This window comes from Rhagoletis pomonella, unplaced genomic scaffold (genome assembly GCF_013731165.1).
Source record: "Rhagoletis pomonella isolate Grant_MI unplaced genomic scaffold, Rhpom_1.0 Rhpom_scaffold_00009, whole genome shotgun sequence".
NCBI classification, from domain to species: Eukaryota; Metazoa; Arthropoda; class Insecta; order Diptera; family Tephritidae; genus Rhagoletis; species Rhagoletis pomonella.
In genome coordinates, this window is record NW_023458563.1 from 2,175,756 (window position 1) to 2,200,394 (window position 24,639).

Sequence of the window (24,639 nt, forward strand, 5' to 3'; positions counted from 1 at the left end):
TTGAAAAAGTGTAGAAATATTTGGTGAACTGGTAGCTGTTGACGGCTCTGCTTCTTTTAAGACGGAATTGTACCGAAGCTTCCGACTTGGCGTCACTAAACTCTTCTTCTGACTCAGAGTCAGCTAAGTCTGATTGGCAAATTAGCGATAAGCTATCAGGTGGAAATCTAACACGACAATTTAGTTTAATAAAGCACTTTGCTAACTGTTCCTTACAGCGGGCTAATTTACCCTGCACTTCCTTGAGATCACGGGTATGGACCGAACTATTGCCAATAACTAGTAGTAAAATATTATTGTAAGCTGTAATGAGCGAATATTTGTATTCGTCTAATTTTTTCGCATTCGTAGACAACGGTCTATTTTGTAAAATTCGTTTAGTAATTTTGTCAAAATCTGCTTTATATGCTTTAAATTGTTTGTCGAATTCGCTCATAACCGGCTAATCTCAAAGAAGTGGAGGCCCAAACTTACGCAACTAGCTATCGCTCACCATGCTCAAATAAAAAATATTGAAAGGAAATTAAATTGTAGAAATTACTTATTTTTTCTCAGTAGGTCAGCGGCTGAAAATTGGCATGCAAAGAGGGGGTATTGCCATGCAACAGGAGTGGGGTTTCTATCATGAAAATCCACATGCAATAGAAAAGAATTTAATTTGATTTAAATTTTGTTATTTTATTTAAATATTTATTGTTTGATTTTAAGAAAAGCAGTTTTTCCACCAGTACACAAGTATATGGCAAAATCTTTTTTAAATGGAATTTGGTTATATTATCCTCGTAGTTTTAACTACTGAGTGCAAAAATTTGTATTTAATTAGTTAAAAAAAATCAGTGAAATATAATATGCAATAATATTGGAAAACTGAAATTGCGGTCTGGTCCGCGAGACTTATAGATAAAATTGAAATATTTAAAAAAATAGTACATATGTATATATTTATTAAATGGGTTGATAAGTGGAAAACTTTAGGCAATTATGCCGAATTAATATTCAAAATGTTCTATAGTCGAAATTTTTTGTAATTTATAAATATTGGAAATAGAAAATCACTAGTACTTTTTAAGTATGATGCTTAGCTAAGCAGGTTGCTAAATGGATCAAAACGTCACTTAGATCTAATTACGAAAATGTATGAAAAGTATGAATCATCTAAATGGATTAAAACGTCACTTAAATCTAATAATCAGAATGTATGAAAAGTATGAATCATTTAAATGGCTCAAAACGTCTCTTAAATCTAATTATGAAAATGTATGAAAAGTATTAATGGTTTAAAGGGATCAAAACGTCACTTAAATCTAATTTTGAAAATGTATGAAAAGTATGAATCGGTATACGCAAGGATTAAAAATAATTCAGAGAATCCCCCACGTCACCTATTTTAATGTGCAAAATGGTTTTTAAGAAGAAAAATTGATTGAATCACTTACAAACTACTATAAAAGTATTCAAAATATATTTTATAAGGAGAGGGTTATTCAAAAGCTCGTTCGCTTTCCCAGAAATTCGAGGTTCCTTTTTTTTGTTACGTTTTAGAAAAATAACAAGTTTTTGAACTTTTTTTTTGTTTCTTTAAGTTTTCGAAACTGCACTATGTGCGTACTAATGTCAAAAGTGAAAATGTATATAAGTATATAAGTATTTAAATATATAAAAGCTTAAAATATTCAGCCTTACTCCTTGCTGGACTGTACTCAAAATTCTATCTTTGTTATCCCACGCCGCTGTCTCAAATGTTGTTGTTGGTTGTTGTTACCGCCGCTATTTTATGTATTGCAATCCCTTGGTTTGGTGGATTCGTGTGCTTTTTGGTTAATGCACGACTGTATTTTGGTGTGTTAACCGTTATGTGAGTGGCGTGGTTTCGTATATGTGGTGGTTTATAGTGGTGCTGTACCGTTTTTATCAGGCGTCAGTCGCCGTTATATGGGCAAATCTAGAAAACAGGTAACCTTGGTGTTCTTTAGCTTTATTTTCACTGTTGGAAACTATATGAAGCTGGTTGCTTTTGGATATAATTCATTGACGTATACTTGAAGCCTCAAAAAAAAAATTGGATCAATTTGCTGCATAACTTTTGAATTATAGGTGTTTAAATAAAAAAAAATAATGAATACAAGTAAATTTTTTTTGTAATTTTTAAGAGGTGAAAAATTAATTATGTCATAACTTTTGAAGCACACCATGTACTGATTTGAAATTTTATGTGCAATTAGTACTTATGTGTACACTTCATATCTAGTAGGTAAGAAAAGTGTGCATTAAAAAATAACGAAATGGCAAGTAACTCAAAGTCTGTAATTCCACATTTCACAATTTTCAAACTTTTCGGTTTATCGCGTATAGTTTTTGAAGCATTTAAGTTTAAGAACATTTTAAGTATGTATTGTATACTACAAACAATTACGAATAATTTGATACCTGAGCAAGAGCTGTGCTTTCAGAATAAACCAACTTTTAAAGATAAAATATTTTGCGATCTTGAGCGTAACTTTTATTCCAAAAACACTTTAATTAAAGGCACATTTGGAAAATACGTCGAAACGATCTAAATCTTTCTATAACTACTAGTCCTTATAAAATTACATATACCTGTAAAATGCTTCAAAAAATTTGTCTCTAGAAGTGTGTAAACACCCTGATTTACAACTTTTAATGATGCTCTCTTAGTCAGAATATTTCGAGAGTGGTATCAAAGCAACTTTTTTTCGACAAATGTTCTGATAGTTGCTCTTACTTAATTGGAGCCTTCTGAATTCAATGACGTCCTAAGTTTTACTCTATTGGCTCCACTTTTCGAGAAAGCGGGACTTGAAACTTTGCTTAAATTTTAACTATTTTATAAAAAAAAGTCCCTGGGTTTTGAAGATATTTTACTAAAATTTTGCACATGACCGTTTTTTAATATTACCTTAACTATTCCATAAAATCATCGAAATTGGTTCACTAAAACCTATAGCTCCCATACAACTGATTGATCAGAGACGTTGTTTTGCGTATAACTCCTTCAATTAAACAGGTTAAAATTTAGTATAGGTTCAATTTAACATATAGCACGCATACAATTTATTATTCAGATACGAAGATAGAGTTATTGGGCAAAAACACATATCTGAGTAATCAGTTGTATTGGAGCTATATGTTAATGTTAACCTATTTCGATAATTTTAAGGAATAATTAAGGGAATATTAAAAAAGTGTTATGTGCAAAATTTTAGTAAAATAACTTCAAAACTGAGGGAGTTATTTATAAAATAGTAACAATTTAATCAAATTTTCAAGTACCGTTATCTCGAAAACCGGAGCCAATCTGGTAAAACAAGGCATGCGATTGAATTTAGAACATCCCAATTAAGTGAGTGCAACTTTTAAAATCTTTCCTCAAAGTTTACAACTTAAACAGCGTAATTTCAACCCAGCTTATTCTTTTGTTTTCTATTTCATGCTTATTCCTCGTCTGACTTGAAGCACTTGATGAAAATGAACTACACTTATATTAATCGATTTATTAAGAGATTACGACTAAAATGATATATAAAACATAGGTGTGCTCATAAATTTAAAAATAAAATTTTTTTTTTAAGTGTACCTGTTTTGTAGATTTGCCCATATAAATGTGTATCGGTGTGTGGTGCCGCTGCTGCTGTTGTTGGTGGCAGCAGGGCTTTCCGCTGTATCCCACGCAGTTGGTAACGCTACAGCGTGCCGTTTTACGCACCGTTACGTGCGGCGTTATGCGCGTTATTAGGTACTGCTGTCGTTGGAGGTGGCAGGACTCCCCGTTATGCGCAAAAATGCACGGGACGAAAAGGCAGCGCGGCTTTGCGTGCGGCGCTATACGGGTGACGTTGTACAGCACCCCGTTATTGCCTACAGCAATAAAACTTTGTGCACCGACTTCAGCACTGTGCCGCACAAGACGCACATCGGACACGCCTGCCGTCCAGGGTGTCAAAAAAACTTCTTCCTCATGGTCACGCTCACCGTCACGGTCGCCATGTTGGGCCCGCAGCCCGCTCATCCTCGGGCAGTAAAATTCTCCTTTCTGTGTAGCCAAAGAAGGGGGCTGAACACCTTTTGCAGAGAACACCTTTCTGCGTAGGCGACCTTCGGCCGCACTTAGGGATTATAACCCTTAGGCAGTAGAATTCTCCTTTCTGGGTTGCCAAAGAAGGGGGTTGAACACCTTTTGCAGAGAACAACTTTCTTCGTAGGCGGCCTTCGGCCGTACTTAGGGATTATAACCCTCAGGCAGTAGAATTCTCCTCTGTTTTGCGAAGAAATGGAGCTGAACACCTTTTGCAGAGAACACCTTTGTATATTTTTAATGCTTACAGGGCTATGTCCTATTTTCTTTTGTCTCTCATTCTTTTGCATATTTTGCGTTTGACAGCTGAACTACGGCATTTAATTTGCATATGCAACCAAAGTCAGATGCATGATTTAGAAGGTGTTTTTATTTAATAAATTGTGATTAATTGGTTAATATTAAAGTTATAAAGAAAGTTATAACTCATCGAGTAAAGTGTAAAGTGAAGGAGAATATAAAAATATATTGCTGAAGTAGCTGCTTTAAGGAGAATTGGAGTGATAAATTTACGCTAATTTCCGAATTTTACAAAAAAGGGCATATTTCTAACCCAATTTGTAAAAATAAATTAGTGACCAAAAATTACAAAAGGGTGTTAAAATAATATTTAGACCCTTGGCTACAAGTGTGTGCAACAATAGAATATCCGGATGTGCGGATAACCAGATGAACGAATATTAAACTTACTATTCAGATTTCATCCCTAATTGTAGTAACTTTTTTTTACCGATTTATTGTCATTTTTTCTGTTTTATTTAAAATACCATGAATTTGCCAATTCTCGGGCGTCTGACGCACGTCGCTCTGTTTTCCAGATTGGAAAATTTTTCACAGGAACGTTTTTATGACCAAAGGAACCTATCGAGCGAAATCTTGCCTTGTAGCTTAAAAAACGTTGTCTCCATACAGATAAGGACCAAAATAAAGTAGATTGCTGATTTTTCCTTTGTTTTACTTCGTTCTGTCCCTAATTGACTAAATCTTAAAAAAAGCACTTATCTTCGAACGATTACACGAATCTGATATCTTTGTAAAACACTTAATGTTTCCCTTTATCAGTGTCTGGCCCTTTCGTAATTTGAGGCATTGTAAAATTTACTATTTTCGTTTTGCCATGATCACCTTGGTTAGCAAACGAAATATGCACACCTAATAATAATGCGGTTATTGATATGTATTACCTAGTAGAAAATAACCTATTAGTTGAAGTGTTATGCTCATATTAAGATATTTTAATTGGTCCCTTGAGTCAACATCACTAGGAGTGCGTTTACCTGGCGTTATTGATTTTCTCCTAAACTTCTTTAATGGCTTTGAGACTCGAAAAAGTAAAAACATCTATAATTATGATCCTCAATGTATAACTTTATTTTTCTGTTAGAAATACGGATCGCTAAGCCAGGGACGGGCGAAATCAGAAAGATCAATAATTGAATAAAAAAATAAGAATTCCGAATAAATTTTCTTTCATATTATAGAATTTCAAAGGATGTATAAATTTTCATTCATCATCGTGAAATTACGAATAAAGAATACACTTATATTCTTCATTCAAGTAACTTCGGATGAAGAATACATTTTTGTTTTTCATTCCAGTAATTTCAAAAAAAAAAAAAAACGAATAAATGTTCGTGTCGTCCATAACAACAACAACAACAACAACAACAACAACAACCAAGAATGAATTACTGAATAATAAATGAAAAGTTATTCGTTATTCGAAATCACATGAATGAAGAGTAATAACTTAATATTTTCATTCATCATCATGAATCACAATAATAACTTATTCTTCTTTCGAAACTACTAGAATGGTGAATAAAAATTTATTTTGTATATGAAATTTCATGATGACGAATGAAAATTTATTCGTCGTTCCAAATTACTTGAATGATGAAAAAAATGTATTTGTTATTTGCGGAGGTGCTACGTTTTTCAAATATAAGTATTTAAATACAAATACAAAATACGTACTTGAATTTGGTATTAAATACAAGAGTATTTTATATTCAAATACTTTTTTGAAATATTTTTTATTTGTATTTGAAATACTTTTTTAAAAAGTCTTTGTATTTTGTATTTTAAAATATATACATACATAAAACTCCAATTGTTTAGGCGCGTCTGCCTGCAAATGTAAAAACTTACTTCACTCGCACATAGATTCATACTAATGTTCATATTCACCATACCTTTATTCTTATAATTACAACTGTATACCTAATTCTAAAAGTTAAATAAGGTCAGTCTTTCATCTACCCTCAAAAGCAGCGCGTATGACCTTTTAAAGAGCCGCTAGAACAACAAAAACCTTTTAAAGATTTAACAGTGGCGACGAGTTAAAAGACTAATTTTGTGAAAATTGTTAATTTTTCGGTTCTCAACAATTAACATCATTGAGATGCCGAACGAAAAAAGTGACTTAGAAGCTTTGCTTGAATAGCAGCAGCAGTTTACAAAGAACCTGCTGGAGCAACAGCAAAAGTGGATTCAGTCGTTTATGGAGCGATCAGATGCTAGTGGTTCACATCGTAACGCGGTGAATCAGTTATGTGTCCACCATTTCACAATTTCAACAAGGACTTGCAGGATTGGGATTCGTATATCCAACAGTTAACACAGCATTTCCTTGCATACTCAGTTGGCGATTCTGAGAAGCAAAAATCGTTTTTTTTTTGTCATGGATTGGATGTGTATGAACTGTTAAAAAATTTATTTGGAAGCAATAATTTACTTGCGTTCTCGTACAAACAGTTAAACGAAAAACTAACGGCGCATTTCCAAATGAAAAGACACATTGTAGCCGCACGCCACGATTTTTTCAAAAAATCGATGAAAGACTCACAAACACATAGAGAGTGGGTAGCCGACCTACGTGGAATCGCGCGCGAGTGCCAGTTCGTTTGCTCTGCTACCGGGTGTTCGTAAAATTTTGTCGATGATATGATCCGCGATCAAATAATTGTGCATACTCCTCATGATTCAGTTCGTGTCGCTCCTCCACAAAAATTGCAGCCAACCACTGAAGATGTACTCATTATGGCAGAAACGTATGAAACAACAACGAAGACGGTCGCGGCAACTTCTGAGATACTTCGCCGACCTAAATGGGGTTAGATCGCCGAAACAACAGCCCTTAGTCGGGTAAAACCCGAGTCATTCCAGTACGTAGAACCGGCTGCCGTTAGTGGAACTTGACGACAACGACTGAGATACCAACCGACCTGGGCGGGGTTGTTGTAGCCGCTACAACAACAACAACAACAACGGTCGCGGCAATAAAAGATAATTGCGAAAAAGTGGTGAATTTTGTGCTAATGCGCAAACAACAAAACAAGAAAAGAATGGTGACGAAAAATCAAACAAAGCTATTCGCAAATCTTGTTCGGGTTGCGGACAGTCTCATTCGCGAGACAAGTGCAAATTTCGCAATGCCATTTGTCACAACTGCTGTCGTTTGTATGCAAAACAAAAATAACAAAACCTACGACGATGTGAAAGTTGTTCAAAACAAAAACAAGACAGCGAGTACGCAAACACAGAGAAACAAAATGAAAAGTGCAAATACTGTAGACTCAATCGAGGCAGTGCATAGTTTAACAGGAATTGTAAAAGTTGAATCAAATAAAAACATTATTGATGTCGAGCTGTTAAACCAAATAATTTCGTTTCAAATGGACTCTAGCGCGACGGTTTCAGTGATTAATTACAAAACATATTAAGAGTTAAACCGTCCAAAATTAGTAAATGTGATCGTATATTAAACGCATTCGGTCAACAACCAACCAACAGTGACATTGATTGTGACAACCATAGAGAACTGTAATAATTTGTTCGGTTTAGATCTATTTCATGTATTCGGGTTTGAAATTCAGCAAGTTTCAAACGTAGTTAAAATACTTTAAAGCCAGTGTTGCGCTAAAACCCAATGCCACACCAAAGTTCTTTAAATCTAGGCAAATACCTTTTGCCCAAATAGCTAAATTCAAAGCTGAAGCAGATAGACTTACAAAAGCAGGTATTTGGAAAACCATCAAATTTAGTAATTGGGCATCTCCCATTGTGATTGCGCCCAAGCCAGATGGTGCATTACGTTTTTGTGGCGATTTTAAACAAGCCGTTAGCACTCAAATCGCCACGGTAAGCATTTTACAAAAATTGATTTAAAGGACGCACAATGATGTTAGACGAGCCTTCGAAAAAATTTATGGTTGTAAACACGCCCCTTGGTCTATTTCAATACGAACGGTTACCTTACCGTATAGCAAGTTCACCAGCTATATTCCAACGTTACTTAGAACAACTTCTAAATGGTATAGAGGGATGCGGGGACTATTTAGACGATATAATTTTCACAGCGCCAACAATCAAGCAACATTTAAGCCGAGTAGAACAAATTCTAAAAATACTACAAGACAATTGAATCAGATGTAAAAGAGAGAAATGTTCTTTCCTTCAAAATGAAATACAGTACTTACGCCATCGCATAAGCGCCAATAGGGTTCTACCTGACCAGTCAGGACTGCAACCAGTAAAAGATCTCAAGCCTTCTGCTCATCTGCGAGAGCTTGAGGCGTTTTTGGGAAAAGTGAACTATTATCACAACTTCATTCCTAACTACTCACAGCTAGCTGCACCACTAATCCAAATTCTTACATCATATTTTAAATACTACGCAACTAGCTCACTTTAATGAAGACCTACCCTTAGTCCTCGCTACCGATGCATCTTGCTTCGGTATTGGTGCAGTACTATGGCATATCCAACAAGATGGCAGCGAGCGGCCGATCGCTTTTGCATCCAAAACACTGGATAAGCACCTAGCCAAGTACAGTCAAATTTAAAAGGAAGGGTTAGCAGTAGTCTTCGGAGTAAAGCGATTTAATCAGTACCTATACGGAAGAAAATTTAATCTCATCACAGACCATGTGCCGTTGGTAACTATTTTCAATCCGAGCAAGCATCTGCCTTTGATGACAAAAAATAGGTTACTAGGTTGGGCCGTCATCATGGAAAGAAGTCATCCAGGAAAGCATCGAAAAAGACGTTTTATTAAAAAAGGTCCTGCACTATGTATCCAATGGTTGGCCAGAAAAATCACCCAATGTGATCATAATATTTTGCCGTATTTTAATCGGAGATTTGCTTTAACCTTAATCGAAAATATGTTATGCTTACACACAGATGTCAATCACATTGTTATTCCTCGAACCTTGCCGCAAAAAATTCTCCATCTTCTACAAGAAGGAAGGACATTAGGGAATAATCCGAATGAAGCAATTAGCTCGATAGGCAGATGAGATCCATGCAAATGCAATAATCCAGCCCCAGCCCAAAAGCTACGAAAATTTTTGGTTCAATGTTCGATTCGTTACACAAATGAATGGTCGCCGCGAATAACGTTGTAAGCATCAATTCACTCAAAACTAGTTTTTTCGCAGATTACCGTTAAAAATACTCTCGCGTATTATAATTTCCATCAGTTTTCGGACATTAACCTCCGCTCCAAAGTCAGTAGTGAGTGGAAAAACGTCTTAAGTGCAGGTGACCATGGCAAATTTAGAATTAACAAGCGTAATGCAAATGTGCAATAATTTCAAAAAACTTAAAGTAAAGGTTAAGAAACAGTGGGAAGAATATTCAAGAAGAAATAGGAAAGCGGTATTAAAAAAATATTACCAGAAACGGTAATGTGGAAAAACGTTGTATGTAAGTGAAGGAGCTGTGCCAATATCAATTTTGTTTTTGTATTCAGCAGATTTTCAACTGCGCTTGTTCTCTTCAATGCTCAACCTTCAAATTGGAGACTATTCAAAAGAATTTCTCCATTTTTTATAAAATGGCCTATGATGAGCAATCAAAGACCTCTTATTGCGAACCTCGTCCTGCCCAAAATTAGATTTTTAGTTTAAACATTTTGGTCCAACATTTTCTCCAACAGTCCACGTTTATGATTTCCATTGGCTCATTCATCGGCTAAGATTATGTCTTGGTGGTCGTTTGCCACCTTAATTAGCCTAACGAAAGTATTATGTTTATGAAGAAGTTCTCTGGGGGCAACAATGATCGGATCTATAGTGAATCTGCCCTAGAAACTTATCTTATAGTTGGTGGCAATTTCAAAACATTGTTCAACAGAAATCTTATATATGTATGTACATACAAATACTTATTTCAGATGAAATACCTTAAAAGCTAGTTTCATGAAAACAATTTAAGTGAAAAATTATTTTTTTCTATCAAGTTCCATATTAAATTCAAAAATAAATTTTCATTAAACTGCTCTCATGAAACTGGCTTTTAAAGTATTTCGACAGGTGGTGATTTGAGATTTACCACTGCACAACTCAACCCTGGGGTCTCCGAATGAAGCTTTACCGCATAATAATGTTGGCAAATCACATCCATTGGGCCAATCGTAACACACGAGAGTTCGATATACTCAATGGTTCAATAGGTCGATTTAGTCTGACATTCACGGCTAGGGTTGCCAGATTTTTTATGCGCGAAATCAGTTTATTAGACTTTTTCTGCTAACAAATCAGTACTTTTCAGCACATTTTTATTCAAAGCAAAATTATGAATGTAAGTATCAGATAATACTTCAAAACGCCAGAGTAGTTGTTTTTAGCAATATTTTGGTATGTAAATAAAATATAGTTCATAAGAAAAGGTTTATTCATTTTAACACGAGTGTACACATCATTATATTTACGGCATTTTTGAATAGCAATAATGAGATCATTTCCATCTTCAGTCTTTAAATAGTCAAAGAATTCTATATTTTTCAATTTAAAATTACTTTTAATATGCAGTTCACTTTAAAAATTTTTAATTAGAAGGCGGTTTCTTTCTTTGCGCCAGGAAGTTAACTTTATACTTAAGATCCTCTCAGCTGCTTCGTTTGAGTGTGGTATTGAAAAAAAAGAAATAAATTATATATTTTTTCAAACTGTAGAAAAGTACCATTATTTAAGAACTTCATCTATAATTCCTCATGGCTTAAATTAATTTTTTCAGCTACGCAAAAACTTTGAAAGGCTAAGATTTCGCTAATAAGAGGCTACTTGTAGAAAAACTCGAGCAAATTTCAAACTGTGAGCGTATATCAAAGAAACTCTAAAACTTAATTGTGGAACGCGTATGTGTAACTCGAAGTTACTTCGAGTAGCTTGTGGAACAAACCTATTATCGAGGGCTCTATCTGCAATTTTCACAACGTCATGTAAAAACCTTAAGAAAATCCTAAAGTTTTTCGTTTGAATTGAAAATTCAGTACAAATCAGTACAAAATTTGCAAAATCAGGACATTAGCATACTGATTGAAGAACTGAATAAAATCAGTACAAGAGTTGAAAAATCAGTACTGTACTGATAAAATCATATTCACGGCACCTTTTCTAACTTGTCGAATTTTAGTAATAACTCGACCTCAGCATCACCTGGCAGCTCTTCATTTGCAATTGGACTGCCTTTACAGTTTCAATACATGTTTTGAATATTCGCCAATTCGGATTATAAAAAAGATGTTTAGTAATAACTCAACTCCAGCGCCAACTGGCGGGTTAAATTGTGAAACTAACAGAGACCCACTCAAACACACACAAAACTTTGTTAAAATCCCTCCAGCCGTTTAGAAATTCACTAACAAACATGCCTACAAAAGAATTATATACACATTCAACGATAAGTAAAAGTCAGTACGTTTGTACTTTGCCATGCCCTCTTTTCAAAGAGCCCATTTTTCTCCATGAGTATAGGATTGATTTCATATATCTCCATACGAAGTTCCAGTACTGTACGATGAACACTTCCAGAGATATGCAGTGTGAAATCCAGCTTGTATGTTGGGTGCCACGCTCCCTTTTCCAATAGCTCTATATATTCTCCATGACTATGCGATTAATTTCATATATCTCCACACCAAGTTCCAGTACTCTACCAAGAACAATTCTAGAGATATGCAATAAGAAAAATTCGATTTGTATGTAGGGTTGCCAGATTTTTTTGGCGCGAAATCAGTACATTAGACTTTTGCATGCTATAAAAATCAGTACTTTTCAGTACACTTTTATTCCAAGCAGAATTATGAATGTAAGTAGCAGATAATACTTTGAAATGCCAGAGTACTTGTTTTTAATAATTTTGGTATGGGTAAGGCTTCTTCAAGTGGGCCCCGAATTTACCAAGATAAAACTATTATTACCAAGAAAAGCAAAAAAAAATTTTGTAACGCAAATAATTTCATTGTATAGTTTAATGTTTTCTAAATCTGCACTCAAGAAATTATTTTCATTCGGACACTTACTTTCAAAGAAAAATAAAAATTTCCAAAACACTGCAAAAATTTTCAATTGTTGATAAAAAAAAACCTATTTGGAATTTTGCAACAGAATTTACACAGTGGACTTTTCGACTACAAAACTCGACGCTGCCTGAATATCATTGAAAAATATTAATCTTGCTGAATTCGGGGCCCATTTGAGGAAGCCTTACCCGTTTATAAATAAAATGTTGTTCATAAAAATAAAAATGTTATTAATTTTAATATGAGTATACACATTAACATGTAGTACGAGATACCTTTATAATATTACAGGAGCCAATAAATTATTTTATGTACATGACATTTTTTAATAGCAATAATGAGATCATTTCCACTTTCAGTGTTTAAATAGTCAATGAACTCTAAACATTATACATATTTTAATATTTCTTTTAATTTGAAGTTCACTTTCTAAAGTTTTAATTAGAAGTCGGTTTCTCTCTTTTCGCCGGGAACTTTATATTTAAGTTAGTTCCTCTCAGGTGCTTCGTTTGAACGTGTTATTAAAAAAACAAAATTACATATTTATTCAAACTGTGGAAAGAGACCTCTATTTAATCCGTATTTCCTCGTGGCTTAAATTATTTTTTCAACTGCGCAAAAACTTTGAAAGACTAAGAATTCGCCAAAAAGAGTATCTAAATTGAGTCAGTAAATTGAGAAAAACGAATTGTAAGTTGTAGGCAAAGCCATTCAATTATTCAAATATGTTGTTATTAAACTGAAAGTTATTTTCGAGATAACTAACAACACTTGACAAAAAACGGGAGCCCCCTGGTAGATAATGACCCGCAATATGCCCATTAAACGATTGCTCTTTTATATTAATTTCTTGCGCATATCAAACATTACCGAAAACAAGTCAACTATAATTAAATTATTTTCTTACTTTTTACAGCAAATTTTAAGAAAGTTGCAACGTTATGTAAAAATCAAACAAAATACATGGACAAAAATGATCGATCACCGAGTTACCGCGTACCAAGCTCAGTGGGAAGAACCTTATTACAAAATTGATTGCTCAGAATTGAAAAATCAGTACAAATCAGTGCAAATTTAAAAAAAGCAGGACATTAGCGTACTGATTGAAGGAATGAATAAAACCAGTACGAAAGTTGAAAAATCAGTGCTGTACTGATAAAATTAGTACGTCTGGCAACCGTATTTGTATGGGACTTGCCACGCCGATATAAAGTTCCAGTACTCTACCATAAACACTTCCAGAGATACTTATTATGAAAAATTCGGTTTATATGGGAGGCGCCACGCCCCTTTTCAAATAGTCCGAATTTTTATTCATGAGTATGCGATTGAATTCATATATGTATCTCCATACCCAGTTCCAGTGCTGTACCATGAACACTTTCAGAGAAATGCAATATGAAAAATTTGTATTGTATGGAAGGGCCTACGCCCTTTTACAATAGCTCCAATTCTTCTCAAGAGTATGCGGTTGATTTCATATACATAGTAGCTCCATACCAACTTCCAGTACTCTACCATGAACATTTCCAGAGATATACAGTATGAAAATTCGGTTTGTATATGAGGTGCCAGGCCCCTTTTCCAATAACTCTAATTTTTCTCCATGAGCATGTGATTGTTTTCATATATTTTCGTACCAAGTTCAAAAATTTCACCATGAACGCTTCCAGAAATATGCAGTATGAAATATTCGGGTTGTATAAGAGGTACCACGCCCTCTTTTTCAAAAGCTCCAATTTTTCTGCAAGCATGTGTGATTGATATTATATATCCCCACACCAAGTTCCAGTACTATACCATGAACATTTCCAGAGATATGCAGTATGAAATACGGTTTTTATAGAAGGTGCCACGCCCCCTTTTCCAATAACTCAAATTTTCCTCCAAGAGTATGCCATGGATTTCATATATCTCCATACCAAGTTCCAATACTTTACCATAAACTCTTCCAGACATATGCAGTATGAAAAATTCGGTTTGATAGGGGGGTGCCACGCCCCCTTTTGAAATAGGTCCAATTTTTCTCCAATAGTATACGATCGATTTCATACACGTCAATACCCAGTTCCAGGACTCTTCCATGAACACTTCCAGATATATGCAGTAAATTTTTCTCCAAAAGTATGCGATCGATTTCATATATCTCCAAAACAAGTTGCAGAAATCTACCATGCACATTTCCAGAGATATGGAGTATGAAAAAGTCGGTTTGTATGGGAGGTTCCACGCCCCTTTTGCATATCAAGATTATTGTTAGCCTATAACCATCTTTTGAACGTCTGCAGCAGGTGTCCGCAATTTCGAAAAAATCGGTTCAGCTGTTTTCGAGCTTTGCGATATACATAGAATCTATGTCATAGATGGATGCGTGTTGCTGCTTTTAATATAACCTAGCAGCAGGGTTTTTATGCGTAATTATATACATAAATATGTATGTACAATAGGGTGGATCAAAATAAATCAAGTATTTTTTTTGGATCGGACACACGAAAACTAGTTCCTGGGTACCTCTAGAAAGTACTTACCGAATCTGAGCTCTTAATATTAACGGGAAGATTATGCTCATCATAGTTTTCCATTTTCAATTTAGTCTCATATAAAAATGGTCATATTTTATCACCAATAGATCGTTAAACCAGTTGCATCGTAGGGTTCTTCGACTTCACTAGAAAGTCGACTTTCGACTTTTCGATCTACTCTGTACAGTCGACTTTAAAAGTCGACCGATCCACGAAGAAAAGTCGACTTTGTTCGAATTTTTTCGACTTTTTTAATAAAAAGAAAATGTATTCAGTATACTCTGCATTTAACTCATATATTAGCTATAAATATAGGAGTCAGAATACGCCAAAAATATCATGATTTACCAGTGGTCTTTAGAATAATCTGTAATTTAGTGAAATTCAATGCTAGGTAAAAATAACAGACACTCAAGGATTTTTAAAAATTTGGAAAATTTTTCCAGTTATACAGCATGAACATTTTTGAAAAATGTTTTAAATTCTCAAAAAAAAAAATTCTAAAAATTTTTTGCATCGATATTTGGTAATTACGGACAACTTTTTGAAAAATGTGGCCTTTCCGATGGAACAGAATTGGCGGGTATTGGTAGAAATTTAAGTGCCACTTTATAAGCATGGATAAATATGGGAGTAGCCCATACAGCTAGTAGATTGGGACTATCCACACGACTAATGTCGCATATTAACTGGAATCCTACCAGCAACGTTTTTAACGGTGTTTAAAATTTTGTACCTTACGGATTGGTCAAATTCGAACCAAAGACTGTCTGTTATATATTTATCTTACCTCATTATTAACTGAAGATTGTGGAGACAAACGATAAACAAATTTCAGGAATTTGTTTTCGTATAATAATTTTATGCGCTGCTCTTAAATGATTTGTACTGTTGTACTGTCATTAAAATTCATTTCGCTACCACACTTTTCACATTTCACTTCAGTTTTATTGACAATTTTTTTTTAAATACGACCAACCATCACTCCGCGAGCTTGTTGGAAGATCAGTTTTCATTGGCAAATAAATTAAAAAAAAGTCGAGAGTCGAAAGTGAAAAGTCGACTTCAGTCGACTTCCATAAACTGAAAGTCGATCACTAAAATTCGACTTTCAGGAGTAAAAAGTCGATTTTGGTCGAAAGTCGAAGTCGACTTTGCCATCCCTATTGCATCGTCAATATTTATAGGAAATTGAACGCTCTACAAAAATGGTCTCATATACTCTTTTCATTAATCTAACCATTTAAAAGATATTCAAGGTCAAAGAGTGAAGTAATTTTAGGAAAATAACTTTTTGTTTTGAATTTTGTGACTAACTAAAAAATAATTATTGTCAAATGAGTTTCAATTATTTCTATAGGAAATTGAACGCTCTACAAAAAAGGTCTCTTGTGGTTAATCGATTACTCTAACCATTGTTATACGCTGACATAGTTGCAACACAACAAAATATGTGATGAATAAAGTTCAGTTGCATTTAAAGCTTAAATCAAGAACGTTGTCACATCATGGCGATCGTGCCAGTGAGATGAACAGTGAAAAGAAAAATATATAAATATGTGATTGAAAGTTGGACATAATATAGTGTAACAAAGTGAAGTGTATGCTAGTACCAACATCAACGTCACAAACGAACAACCAAGATGACAATCATCATCTACGGAGTCAACGTGCTGTGTGTGTAAAACGGCGTCCATATAGGCATACTATACTCACGCGCTGAAATCAACATGTTGCATGTTTGAAACTGAATCAACATAAATTAGCGCTGAAACCAACGTGTTGGGGCTATAAATTGTAAAGTCGCTACAAGAAACGCTCAAAGATCCTGGTGCGGGACCACGGCCGTTGTCCATTCAAGAATACAGGGCAAGGCAACGGTGACAACAAATTAAAGAGCAACAACAACGACAACAAGAAAAGAAAACGGCAATACCGATCGTGCGTCCACCTAGAAGAAGAGGTGGAAAAAGGAATAAACAGCTACGGCGGCGGGCGCATCTAAAAGAAGAAGTCCAAAGGAAGCACACCCCAGAAGAGCTGAAGGAGATCTTTAAGGAGTTGCTGGAACCGGAAAAGGAATTGGCAGGCAGAAAGAAGACGTCCAGCAAAGGAGTGCTGAATAAGCACCCAATGTAAAAAAATAAAATAAAAAAAGAAAAAAAAAAAATAATATTTTTAGATTTCTCTTGCAACCGTTGCGAAAACGCAGATTTCAAGGAAATCAAACATGTAATTTAGTGTCACACATAGGGACGATAGGTATTACAAATGAAATTATTGTAAATAATTTACCTTTAAAATTTTTCGAAAATTTTTAATAAAAGGTAACTAAAAAGGTAGATTTGTGTCAAAATGTTATGTGTAGAGACTGAAATAAATTTAAAATACTTGTATATTCAAGATAAAAGAAGAATATAATGATTAAACTGGCAACAAGGCCAAATAATAAAACGTATACTTTTAAAATTACATTGTGCGAGGAAGGACAAGATGTAGATCAGTACATACTTAGAGAAATTAGGAAAATAGTCAAAGCGTTAGAGAACATAAACTTAAACTGCATAGACGCATATGTAAGTGTTGAAGAAGCCAATACATTGTTTGTTAGAGGTATAAGAAATTAAAAAAAAAAAATTAAAAATAACTTTTTTTTATCCCTTTGTTTTAGGAAAATATAATGGGGAAGACAGAATCAAAAGTCGCCGATAACAACGGCAACGTTGTAAATGAGATCGAAATAATAGAAACGCCAAAAGCAACTAACATTTTGCTAATTATTCTTTTAACAATTGTTCTGACAAAATCTGCCTACGATCTATACCAATCGCATAAAGGCGGTATAAAGAAAAAATATCTAAAAAGAGTCGCCTCGATTGAAGAGATATAATGAGCCCATGGGAAACTGTTGTTGAAAAAATTAAAATACAGAAAAATATCTTTTTAAAATCACTCAAGTGCCTCACCCTAAATCGTTCAATACATAGAAATACTGTATTAAAACATCTAAAAATCTTGCATAACAGCGTAGAAAACATTAGATGCATAATTAACGCTTATAACAGTCGTTTTACGACAAGGCATCAAAAACTAGCCAACGAAACATTTAACGATCTCAAAGAGAAATCAATAAAAACTCATTAAAATTTGGTATAGAGCAAAATATTTCAATTAAGCTAGAAAAACAAATTGAAATAGATTTGGATTCAATACCGCAGCTAGACGACAGTAGTAGTAAAGACTCAGATAGCAACATAGACAATACTAAAGAAAGTAAAAAGATTGAGGACACCAACACAATGCCGCAGACGGCCGTAGAGTTTCTTAGTAATGCCGCGCGACTCATACCAGAGTTTGACGGTAAAGCAGAAAATGCGCAGTTTCTTGGACGCGTTGGAACTGGGGCAATTAATTAAGGAAGACAACGTGATCATAGCGATAACCTTGATAAAGTCCAAGCTAAAAGGGGCTACTAGAAACCTAATAAGTAACGAAAGCACAATAGATCAAATAATAAACTGAAAATAGCAGTCAAATGCGAATCAGTTGAAGTAATAACTGCTAAATTGATGAACATAAGGCAGCAAGGTAAGACAGCCAATGCCCATATAAAAGAAATAGAAGATCTGACTAGGGCATTAGAAAATGCATACATTAGTGATGGCTTGGGAACAGATTTTGCCAATAAATACAGCACACAAGCAGCGGTCAAGGCGATGACCAAAAATTGCACTAACGAAAAGGTCAAATTGGTAATGGAGGCAGGCAATTTGAATAATAGGAATGAGGCCGTCTTAAAATTTGTCAATAGCTGCACAGAAACAACTGGGCAGCAAAACACAATAATGTTCCTAAACAAGAACAATAAAAGAACGAACCAATATTGGAATAACAATAGTAGAGGAAAATACAACTATAACAATCGCAATCACTCCCGTGGACGCGGAAGTTATGGAAACAACAATTATTATAATAATAGAGGACGCTATAATAATAACCAATATAAAAGATGTAATAGATCAAGAGGAGGACGCAGTAGCTATCAACCATAAAATCCAAACAACAATGTCCGTTTAGCAACGGCACAAAGTCCGGAAAACCAACCAGAGCCCCTAGGTTAGGTTAGGTTAGGTAAGCGGGCTGCCTCCGCAAGTGGAGGCACACTTGGACTCGACTAAGCTGTCCGTTGTGATGCCCTCAGAGGGGGGAGGAAAAAAAGGGACGCAGGGAGGGTAGGGGAAAGAGGGAGGAAGCTATGGGAGAAAGACGACACCTATGGCTTTTTGCCGGAGAAACGCTCTTCAGTCGACTGATATCCACTCCCGAGAGCTCATCGGGAGTGTGAAAAAAGTGCAACCCAAGGTGCTCGAACCTTAGGCTCGCAAAGGTGGGGCACCAGCAGATGTTAAGATGATTCCACCTCATCATCCTCCATGCATCTGGTGCAGTAAGGGTTATCCGCAACATTCAGCCTTACAACATGGTTACCAATCACACAGTGACCAGCAAACACTCCCACCAATAGTTAGAGATGCAGCTTGCAAGAGCTCCCCAGACCGCCCCCGGTCCACCCGTGGCCAGAAAGACTTTGCCACTCGCCCAGCGCTCTATGAGCTGACTAAACGCCCATCTGTCCAGAAGCAGACCACACGAGGTCAGGGACCCTCCCTATCCGAAAGTAATTCCTCGAGGGTTCCCTGTCTTGCAAGCTTATCAGCCTTGCAGTTGCCAGCGATTTCGCTGTGACCTGGAACCCAAATAAGCTTAATAGCGAAATAATCAGACGCGGTCGATAGGGAAGTCAAACACTCCTTCACCGTTTTCGAACTCACCATCAGGGAGCCAAGAGCCCTGATGGCTGCGGCTGTCAGAATAAATATTAACCTCCTAGACAGATGTTACACTAGAGAGCAACCAATCCGAAGCCTCTTTTATCGCGGCCACCTCAGCCTGGAAAACACTACAGTGATCAGGTAACCTAACTTTTAGGTTGATGGAGAGCTCTTCGCAGAAGACACCTCCGCCAACCTTCCCATCCAGCTTCGATCCATCTATAAATAAGTTTACAGGTCCTCGATTCCAGATACTGCACCCCTCCCAGTCTCCCCTCGCCGGGATGTGGGTGGTAAAGATCCATTCGGACCCGGAACCGGCGTGCAATGGTCTCTCCGAGTCGGTAGGTACCCGAAGTCTTCGAATTCTGGAGTGCCCATGGCTTGAGGTGAACTTGAAGTCCACCCCTCTTAGCCTTACTTGGGCACGCGCAGCGGCAACCCTGCCAGCTATATCTATAAGCACAACATTTAACATGGCATTAAGCGCAAGAGTAGGTGTGCTTCGAAGTGTCCCACTGATTCCAATTAAGACAGCTTTTTTCACCTTCTCCAGCTGCTTGACGATGTAGGCCTTGTCAAGTGCGTTCCACCAGACGTGTACCCCATATAATAAGATTGGCTTGATAATAGTTTCATAAAGCAAATGCACTACCTTCGGCGAAAGGCCCCAGCGCTTGCCCAAGTACTTCACCCTGTCAGAGAGCATTAGAGGAAGACCACCCATTGAGGGAAGACGGCAATTCGGTATCTTATACCTCCTAGTAAAGAGAACAAGCTCCGTTTTGCTGGAATTTACACCCAGCCCGCAGCTAAAAGCCCAGTTCTCAACCAACCTCAAGTAACCCTGCATAAGCTCAAACAGTGTTTACGGAAACTTTCCTTTTGTTATCAATTCTACATCATCGGCATAGGCAACCACCCGACAGTCACTTCTTTCCAGAGACACCAGCAGGTCATTGATTACAACGACCCAAAGCAACGTCGAGAAAACTCCCCCTTGCGGTGTACCTCTAGTCATACTCCTCCGGATAGGAGCGCTGCCCCACTCTGCCGCGACAGTTCTATTGCAAAGCAAGCGGTAAATAAACCTGACAAGGTCGGCTCCGACCCCTAGCTTATTTAGGGAGTTAACTACAGCCTCAGGCAAAACATTGTTAAAAGCCCCTTCGATATCAAGGAAGGCACCGACCGCAAATTCCTTCTGCGAGAAGGATTGCTCAATATTTTCAATATTTTTAAGCATGCTGATCTAAGGAAAGGCGCTCCCTGAGGATCCGGCTCCTTAAATGCAGATCGATCAGCCACTCCAGCGTCTTCAAAAGAAACGAGGAGAGACTTATCGGCCTGAAATCCCTGGGTGATACATGAGAGGCTTTACCCGCCTTGGGAATAAACACCACTCTGACCACCCTCCAAGGCACCGGAACATGACCCTTAGCCAAACAGCCCTCGAAAGTGGGCATCAACCAGCGGCATGACACTTCTGCAGTTGGGCCGGTATTATGCCATCGGGCCCGGGGCCTTAAAGAGCTTGAACGAGCTAATGGCCCACAGAAGGCGATCCACGGTTAGGAATTCCGAGACATTCGTCTCGGGCATCGACGTCCCCAACCGCATTCCTCCCGGATCCGGGTTGCAGGGGAAATGAGCATCCGAAGAGACTCCTCGCTGCTCATTGCCCATCCGCCGCCCTCATCCCTGATATATCCCAGTGGAGCGGGATTCTTACAGAGAACTCGCCTAAACCTTGAACACTCCTGGCAGCCCTCCACGCTTTCGCAGAACAGTCTCCATGACGTCCTCTTCGCTTTCCTAATCTCGGACTTATATATCCCAAGCCCAATCTTATACAGTGCCCAGTCGGAAGCTAATTTACTCTTCCTGGCCCTATTGAAAAGGCCTCTGCTCGAGGCCCTAACATCGGAGAGCTCCTCCGATCACCAGACCGGTTTGCTTTTACCTTTGCAGTAACTCAGGGGACGAGACATATTAATGGCCCTTTTACACGAGGTGGTGAACACACCAATTAATTCGTCAATTTCGCTTTCAGTCCAGGTCTCGCCCCTCACGGGCGCAACCGGAAGCTTTTCCTGCAGACTTCTGCAGTATGAATCCCAGTTGGTTCTCCTCAGATTCCTGTAAGGTTTGTGCTTAGGACGCGCTTCGTCCAAAGCGTATTGTATGTACCAATGATCGGAGAAGGAGTGGTCACTAAGGACTCTCCAGCCAGATATACGGGACATTATATCAAAAGAGGCCAGCGTGATATCTAAAACCTCTTCTCTACTTGCCGTTACAAAAGTGGGGTCGCTCCCCCTATTACATATACATAAATTTTCATTTAGAATAAAGTTAAAGAGTGACTCACCTCTAGTGTTGATGTCTGAGCTGCCCCAAATCATATGGTGGGAATTCGCGTCAGACCCAATAACAACGCGGATCCTCCTGCGTCTAGCTTCTGCCACCGCATTCCTTATTAAGCGCGGAGGTGGCTCCACGCCGTCCTCGTGCGCCATATAAGCGGAGATCAACAAGAGTTCTCCGGTTGCACCCTCCAGGCTCACCGTCACAATGTCACCATCGCTGAAAAGAGGCAGAATAAAAGCATTAAGTTCCTTCCTGATGAGCATGCAGGATCGAGGTCTACCTGCGTCCCGCTGCACCACCAGTCTGTAGTCCCTCGTCCCGATACCAGAAATCTTATTGCAGCTGCTCAGCCACGGCCCCTGGATCAGGACTACATCAACTCCACCTTGCTCAAGGCGCCTTAGGGTGCTGAAGATTGATCTGAAGAATATTCTTCCTCCGAAATCCTCTCCAGTACCCCTCCGCAGGCGCCATCCCAATCGGACGCAAGGAGGATTTCCTTCTCCGCCCTGTCGAACAGCGGGCCAACAGAGATGACCGATTCCGCAGTTGAAGGAGGGCAAGCAATGCTGTCACTGTCCGACAAGACGGATTCGACCTCCATACCTACGGGGGCATCCTCCGCATTTGTGTTTACGCCCGCCAGCGCAACCGGAACAGGCTCGTCATCTCCCTGGAGTCAGTCTGGTAGACCTTCATGACTACCTTCTCGAAGCCATAGTAAATGACTCCCTGTTTTTCGTCGAGAGACTTGAGAGATTCCGTATTCAGTACCATCAGCGCTTGCCGGAAGTCACCGTCGGAACTCTCAAACTGGATTGCCTTCCAGTTGTGCGCTGGAAGGTCCGGGTTGCAGTAGCGGAAGATATCTTCCACCTCCCTCAGCAAGGAAGGTGCCAAGGGAAGCCAGACCCGAGCACGCGGACGCGAGGGAAGGTCCCCCTTGTCCACAACCTCGAGTCTGGCTCCCTTCCACACCTCCCCGACCAACGCTGCTGACGCCCTGTAAAGTGAGCCCGACCGCTCGTTGGCGCACACCACCTTCAAGAACATGCCCTGGTGCCAACCAGCACTCCTGCACCGCGGCGGTGGCCCCGGGTTTTCCCTGACTACCCTCATAAAAACTCCTGATAAGGCCAACGGCACCTTCCTCCAGTTTTCCCTGGCGATGGGTCCGTCCTCCTTACCCGGATCCAAAACGCCCAGAGTGATAGAGCCCGCCTGTTTAGCGATCTCGCTAAAGAGCTTAGGCGTCCTTCCCGCTCTGGACTTCTTGGATCGGTGGGTTTCCGCCTCCTGCGACCTCTGCCGCTTGCTGCACCCTGCAGCAGCAGCTGCCCCACCCTGCCCACGAGTCGATTCCGCCTCGTTTAAGGAGGAGCGGAAGAGAGGGATCGGTTTCGAATCCCCTCCACCACTCGGAAGTTTTGTAAGTAGAATTGGGTTTTTGGCTTTGTTTTTGTTTTTGATTTTGTTTTTGTTTGTTTGTGTTCATCTTGTTCGTACGACCACCTACCCGACGAGGCAGGCGCAGTGGTCTAAGTCATAAAAAGGGGAATTCAAACGGTCCACTACGGCAGCGCCCCATGCCGCAGCAAGGCCACCGTTACTCCCTGAGGCGGCCCGGTGTCACGAATGTTAAAATACAGCCGGTCTGGTAAACCCCTGGCTGCAAACCTTCCAATGGGCACGGTGTCGCTTAACACCCTGGATTAGGGGATCGGCAGTTCTTGTTCATCGCTCACAAGCAGACCGAACCATAGGAAATGGAGTGCATTCGCACAGTACCCGGAGGTAGATACACGATTACACTACCACCCGATGATAAGGTCTGGTTGTGATGCGACTAAGCCCCCGCTCCAACGGCAAGGTGCCTGCTCTGACGGAGCCCAGATCCCCTAAGAACACAATAAATATATATCATTAAAATTTAAACCACAGCATATTTGTAAAATAAATATACCAGGAAGTAATCAACTACTATCATTTTTAGTAGATTCAGAAGCAGAAATATCATTACTAAAATATAATGATTACGTATCGCAACAACAGTTAAATACAAACAACAATTCAAATGTTATGTCTGCTGTGTGTTCGAGTAAGGCGGGCGGCGTGCAGGCATGCTTGCTGGCCCCAGCTAGCTCGTCGGATGGGGGGGTTTGCTTTCACCCAGCCTACACAAACAAAAAAAAGTCATGCCTGAAAGTGTATGCTAAGTGGGAGCGAAGAAAAACTAAAGTAAGGTGAAAGAGAAGAAAAAGAATCGGTCCTGTCAGGTGGAGTCGTCCCACCCACTTCTGCGCACATTCTCCACGCAGCCTTGGACGCTGCTGCGACTCCTCAAACTTAGCAGCATCCCCTTAGCCTGGCTTTGGCCCATCTGTCTAATCGTCAGTCACTTCCTAGTCCGTATAGTCATCCTGTCTACACTCTCATTCCCCCTCTATTGCTCAAGCGCAACACTTGCACCAAAAGGATTTAGCTTAGCACACCATTATTGTAGCCTATACC

General features: G+C 38.4%; 1 protein-coding gene across 2 annotated transcripts in view; it reads left to right on the top strand.

Moving 5' to 3' along the window:
• The window catches only part of LOC118745544 (plexin-A2), a 158,843-nt gene that overhangs the window by 123,459 nt on the left and 10,745 nt on the right, over positions 1 to 24,639 (top strand). The window contains exon 5 of one of the 2 annotated variants that reach the window (XM_036479006.1): positions 17,598 to 19,763. The exons of the other annotated variant lie outside the window; for it this stretch is intronic. Within the exon in view, the coding sequence (XP_036334899.1) occupies positions 17,598 to 17,607 (10 nt within the window). The 3' untranslated portion in view covers positions 17,608 to 19,763. Of the gene's footprint in view, positions 1 to 17,597; positions 19,764 to 24,639 lie in introns of those variants that run through there. 2 annotated transcript variants of the gene reach the window in all.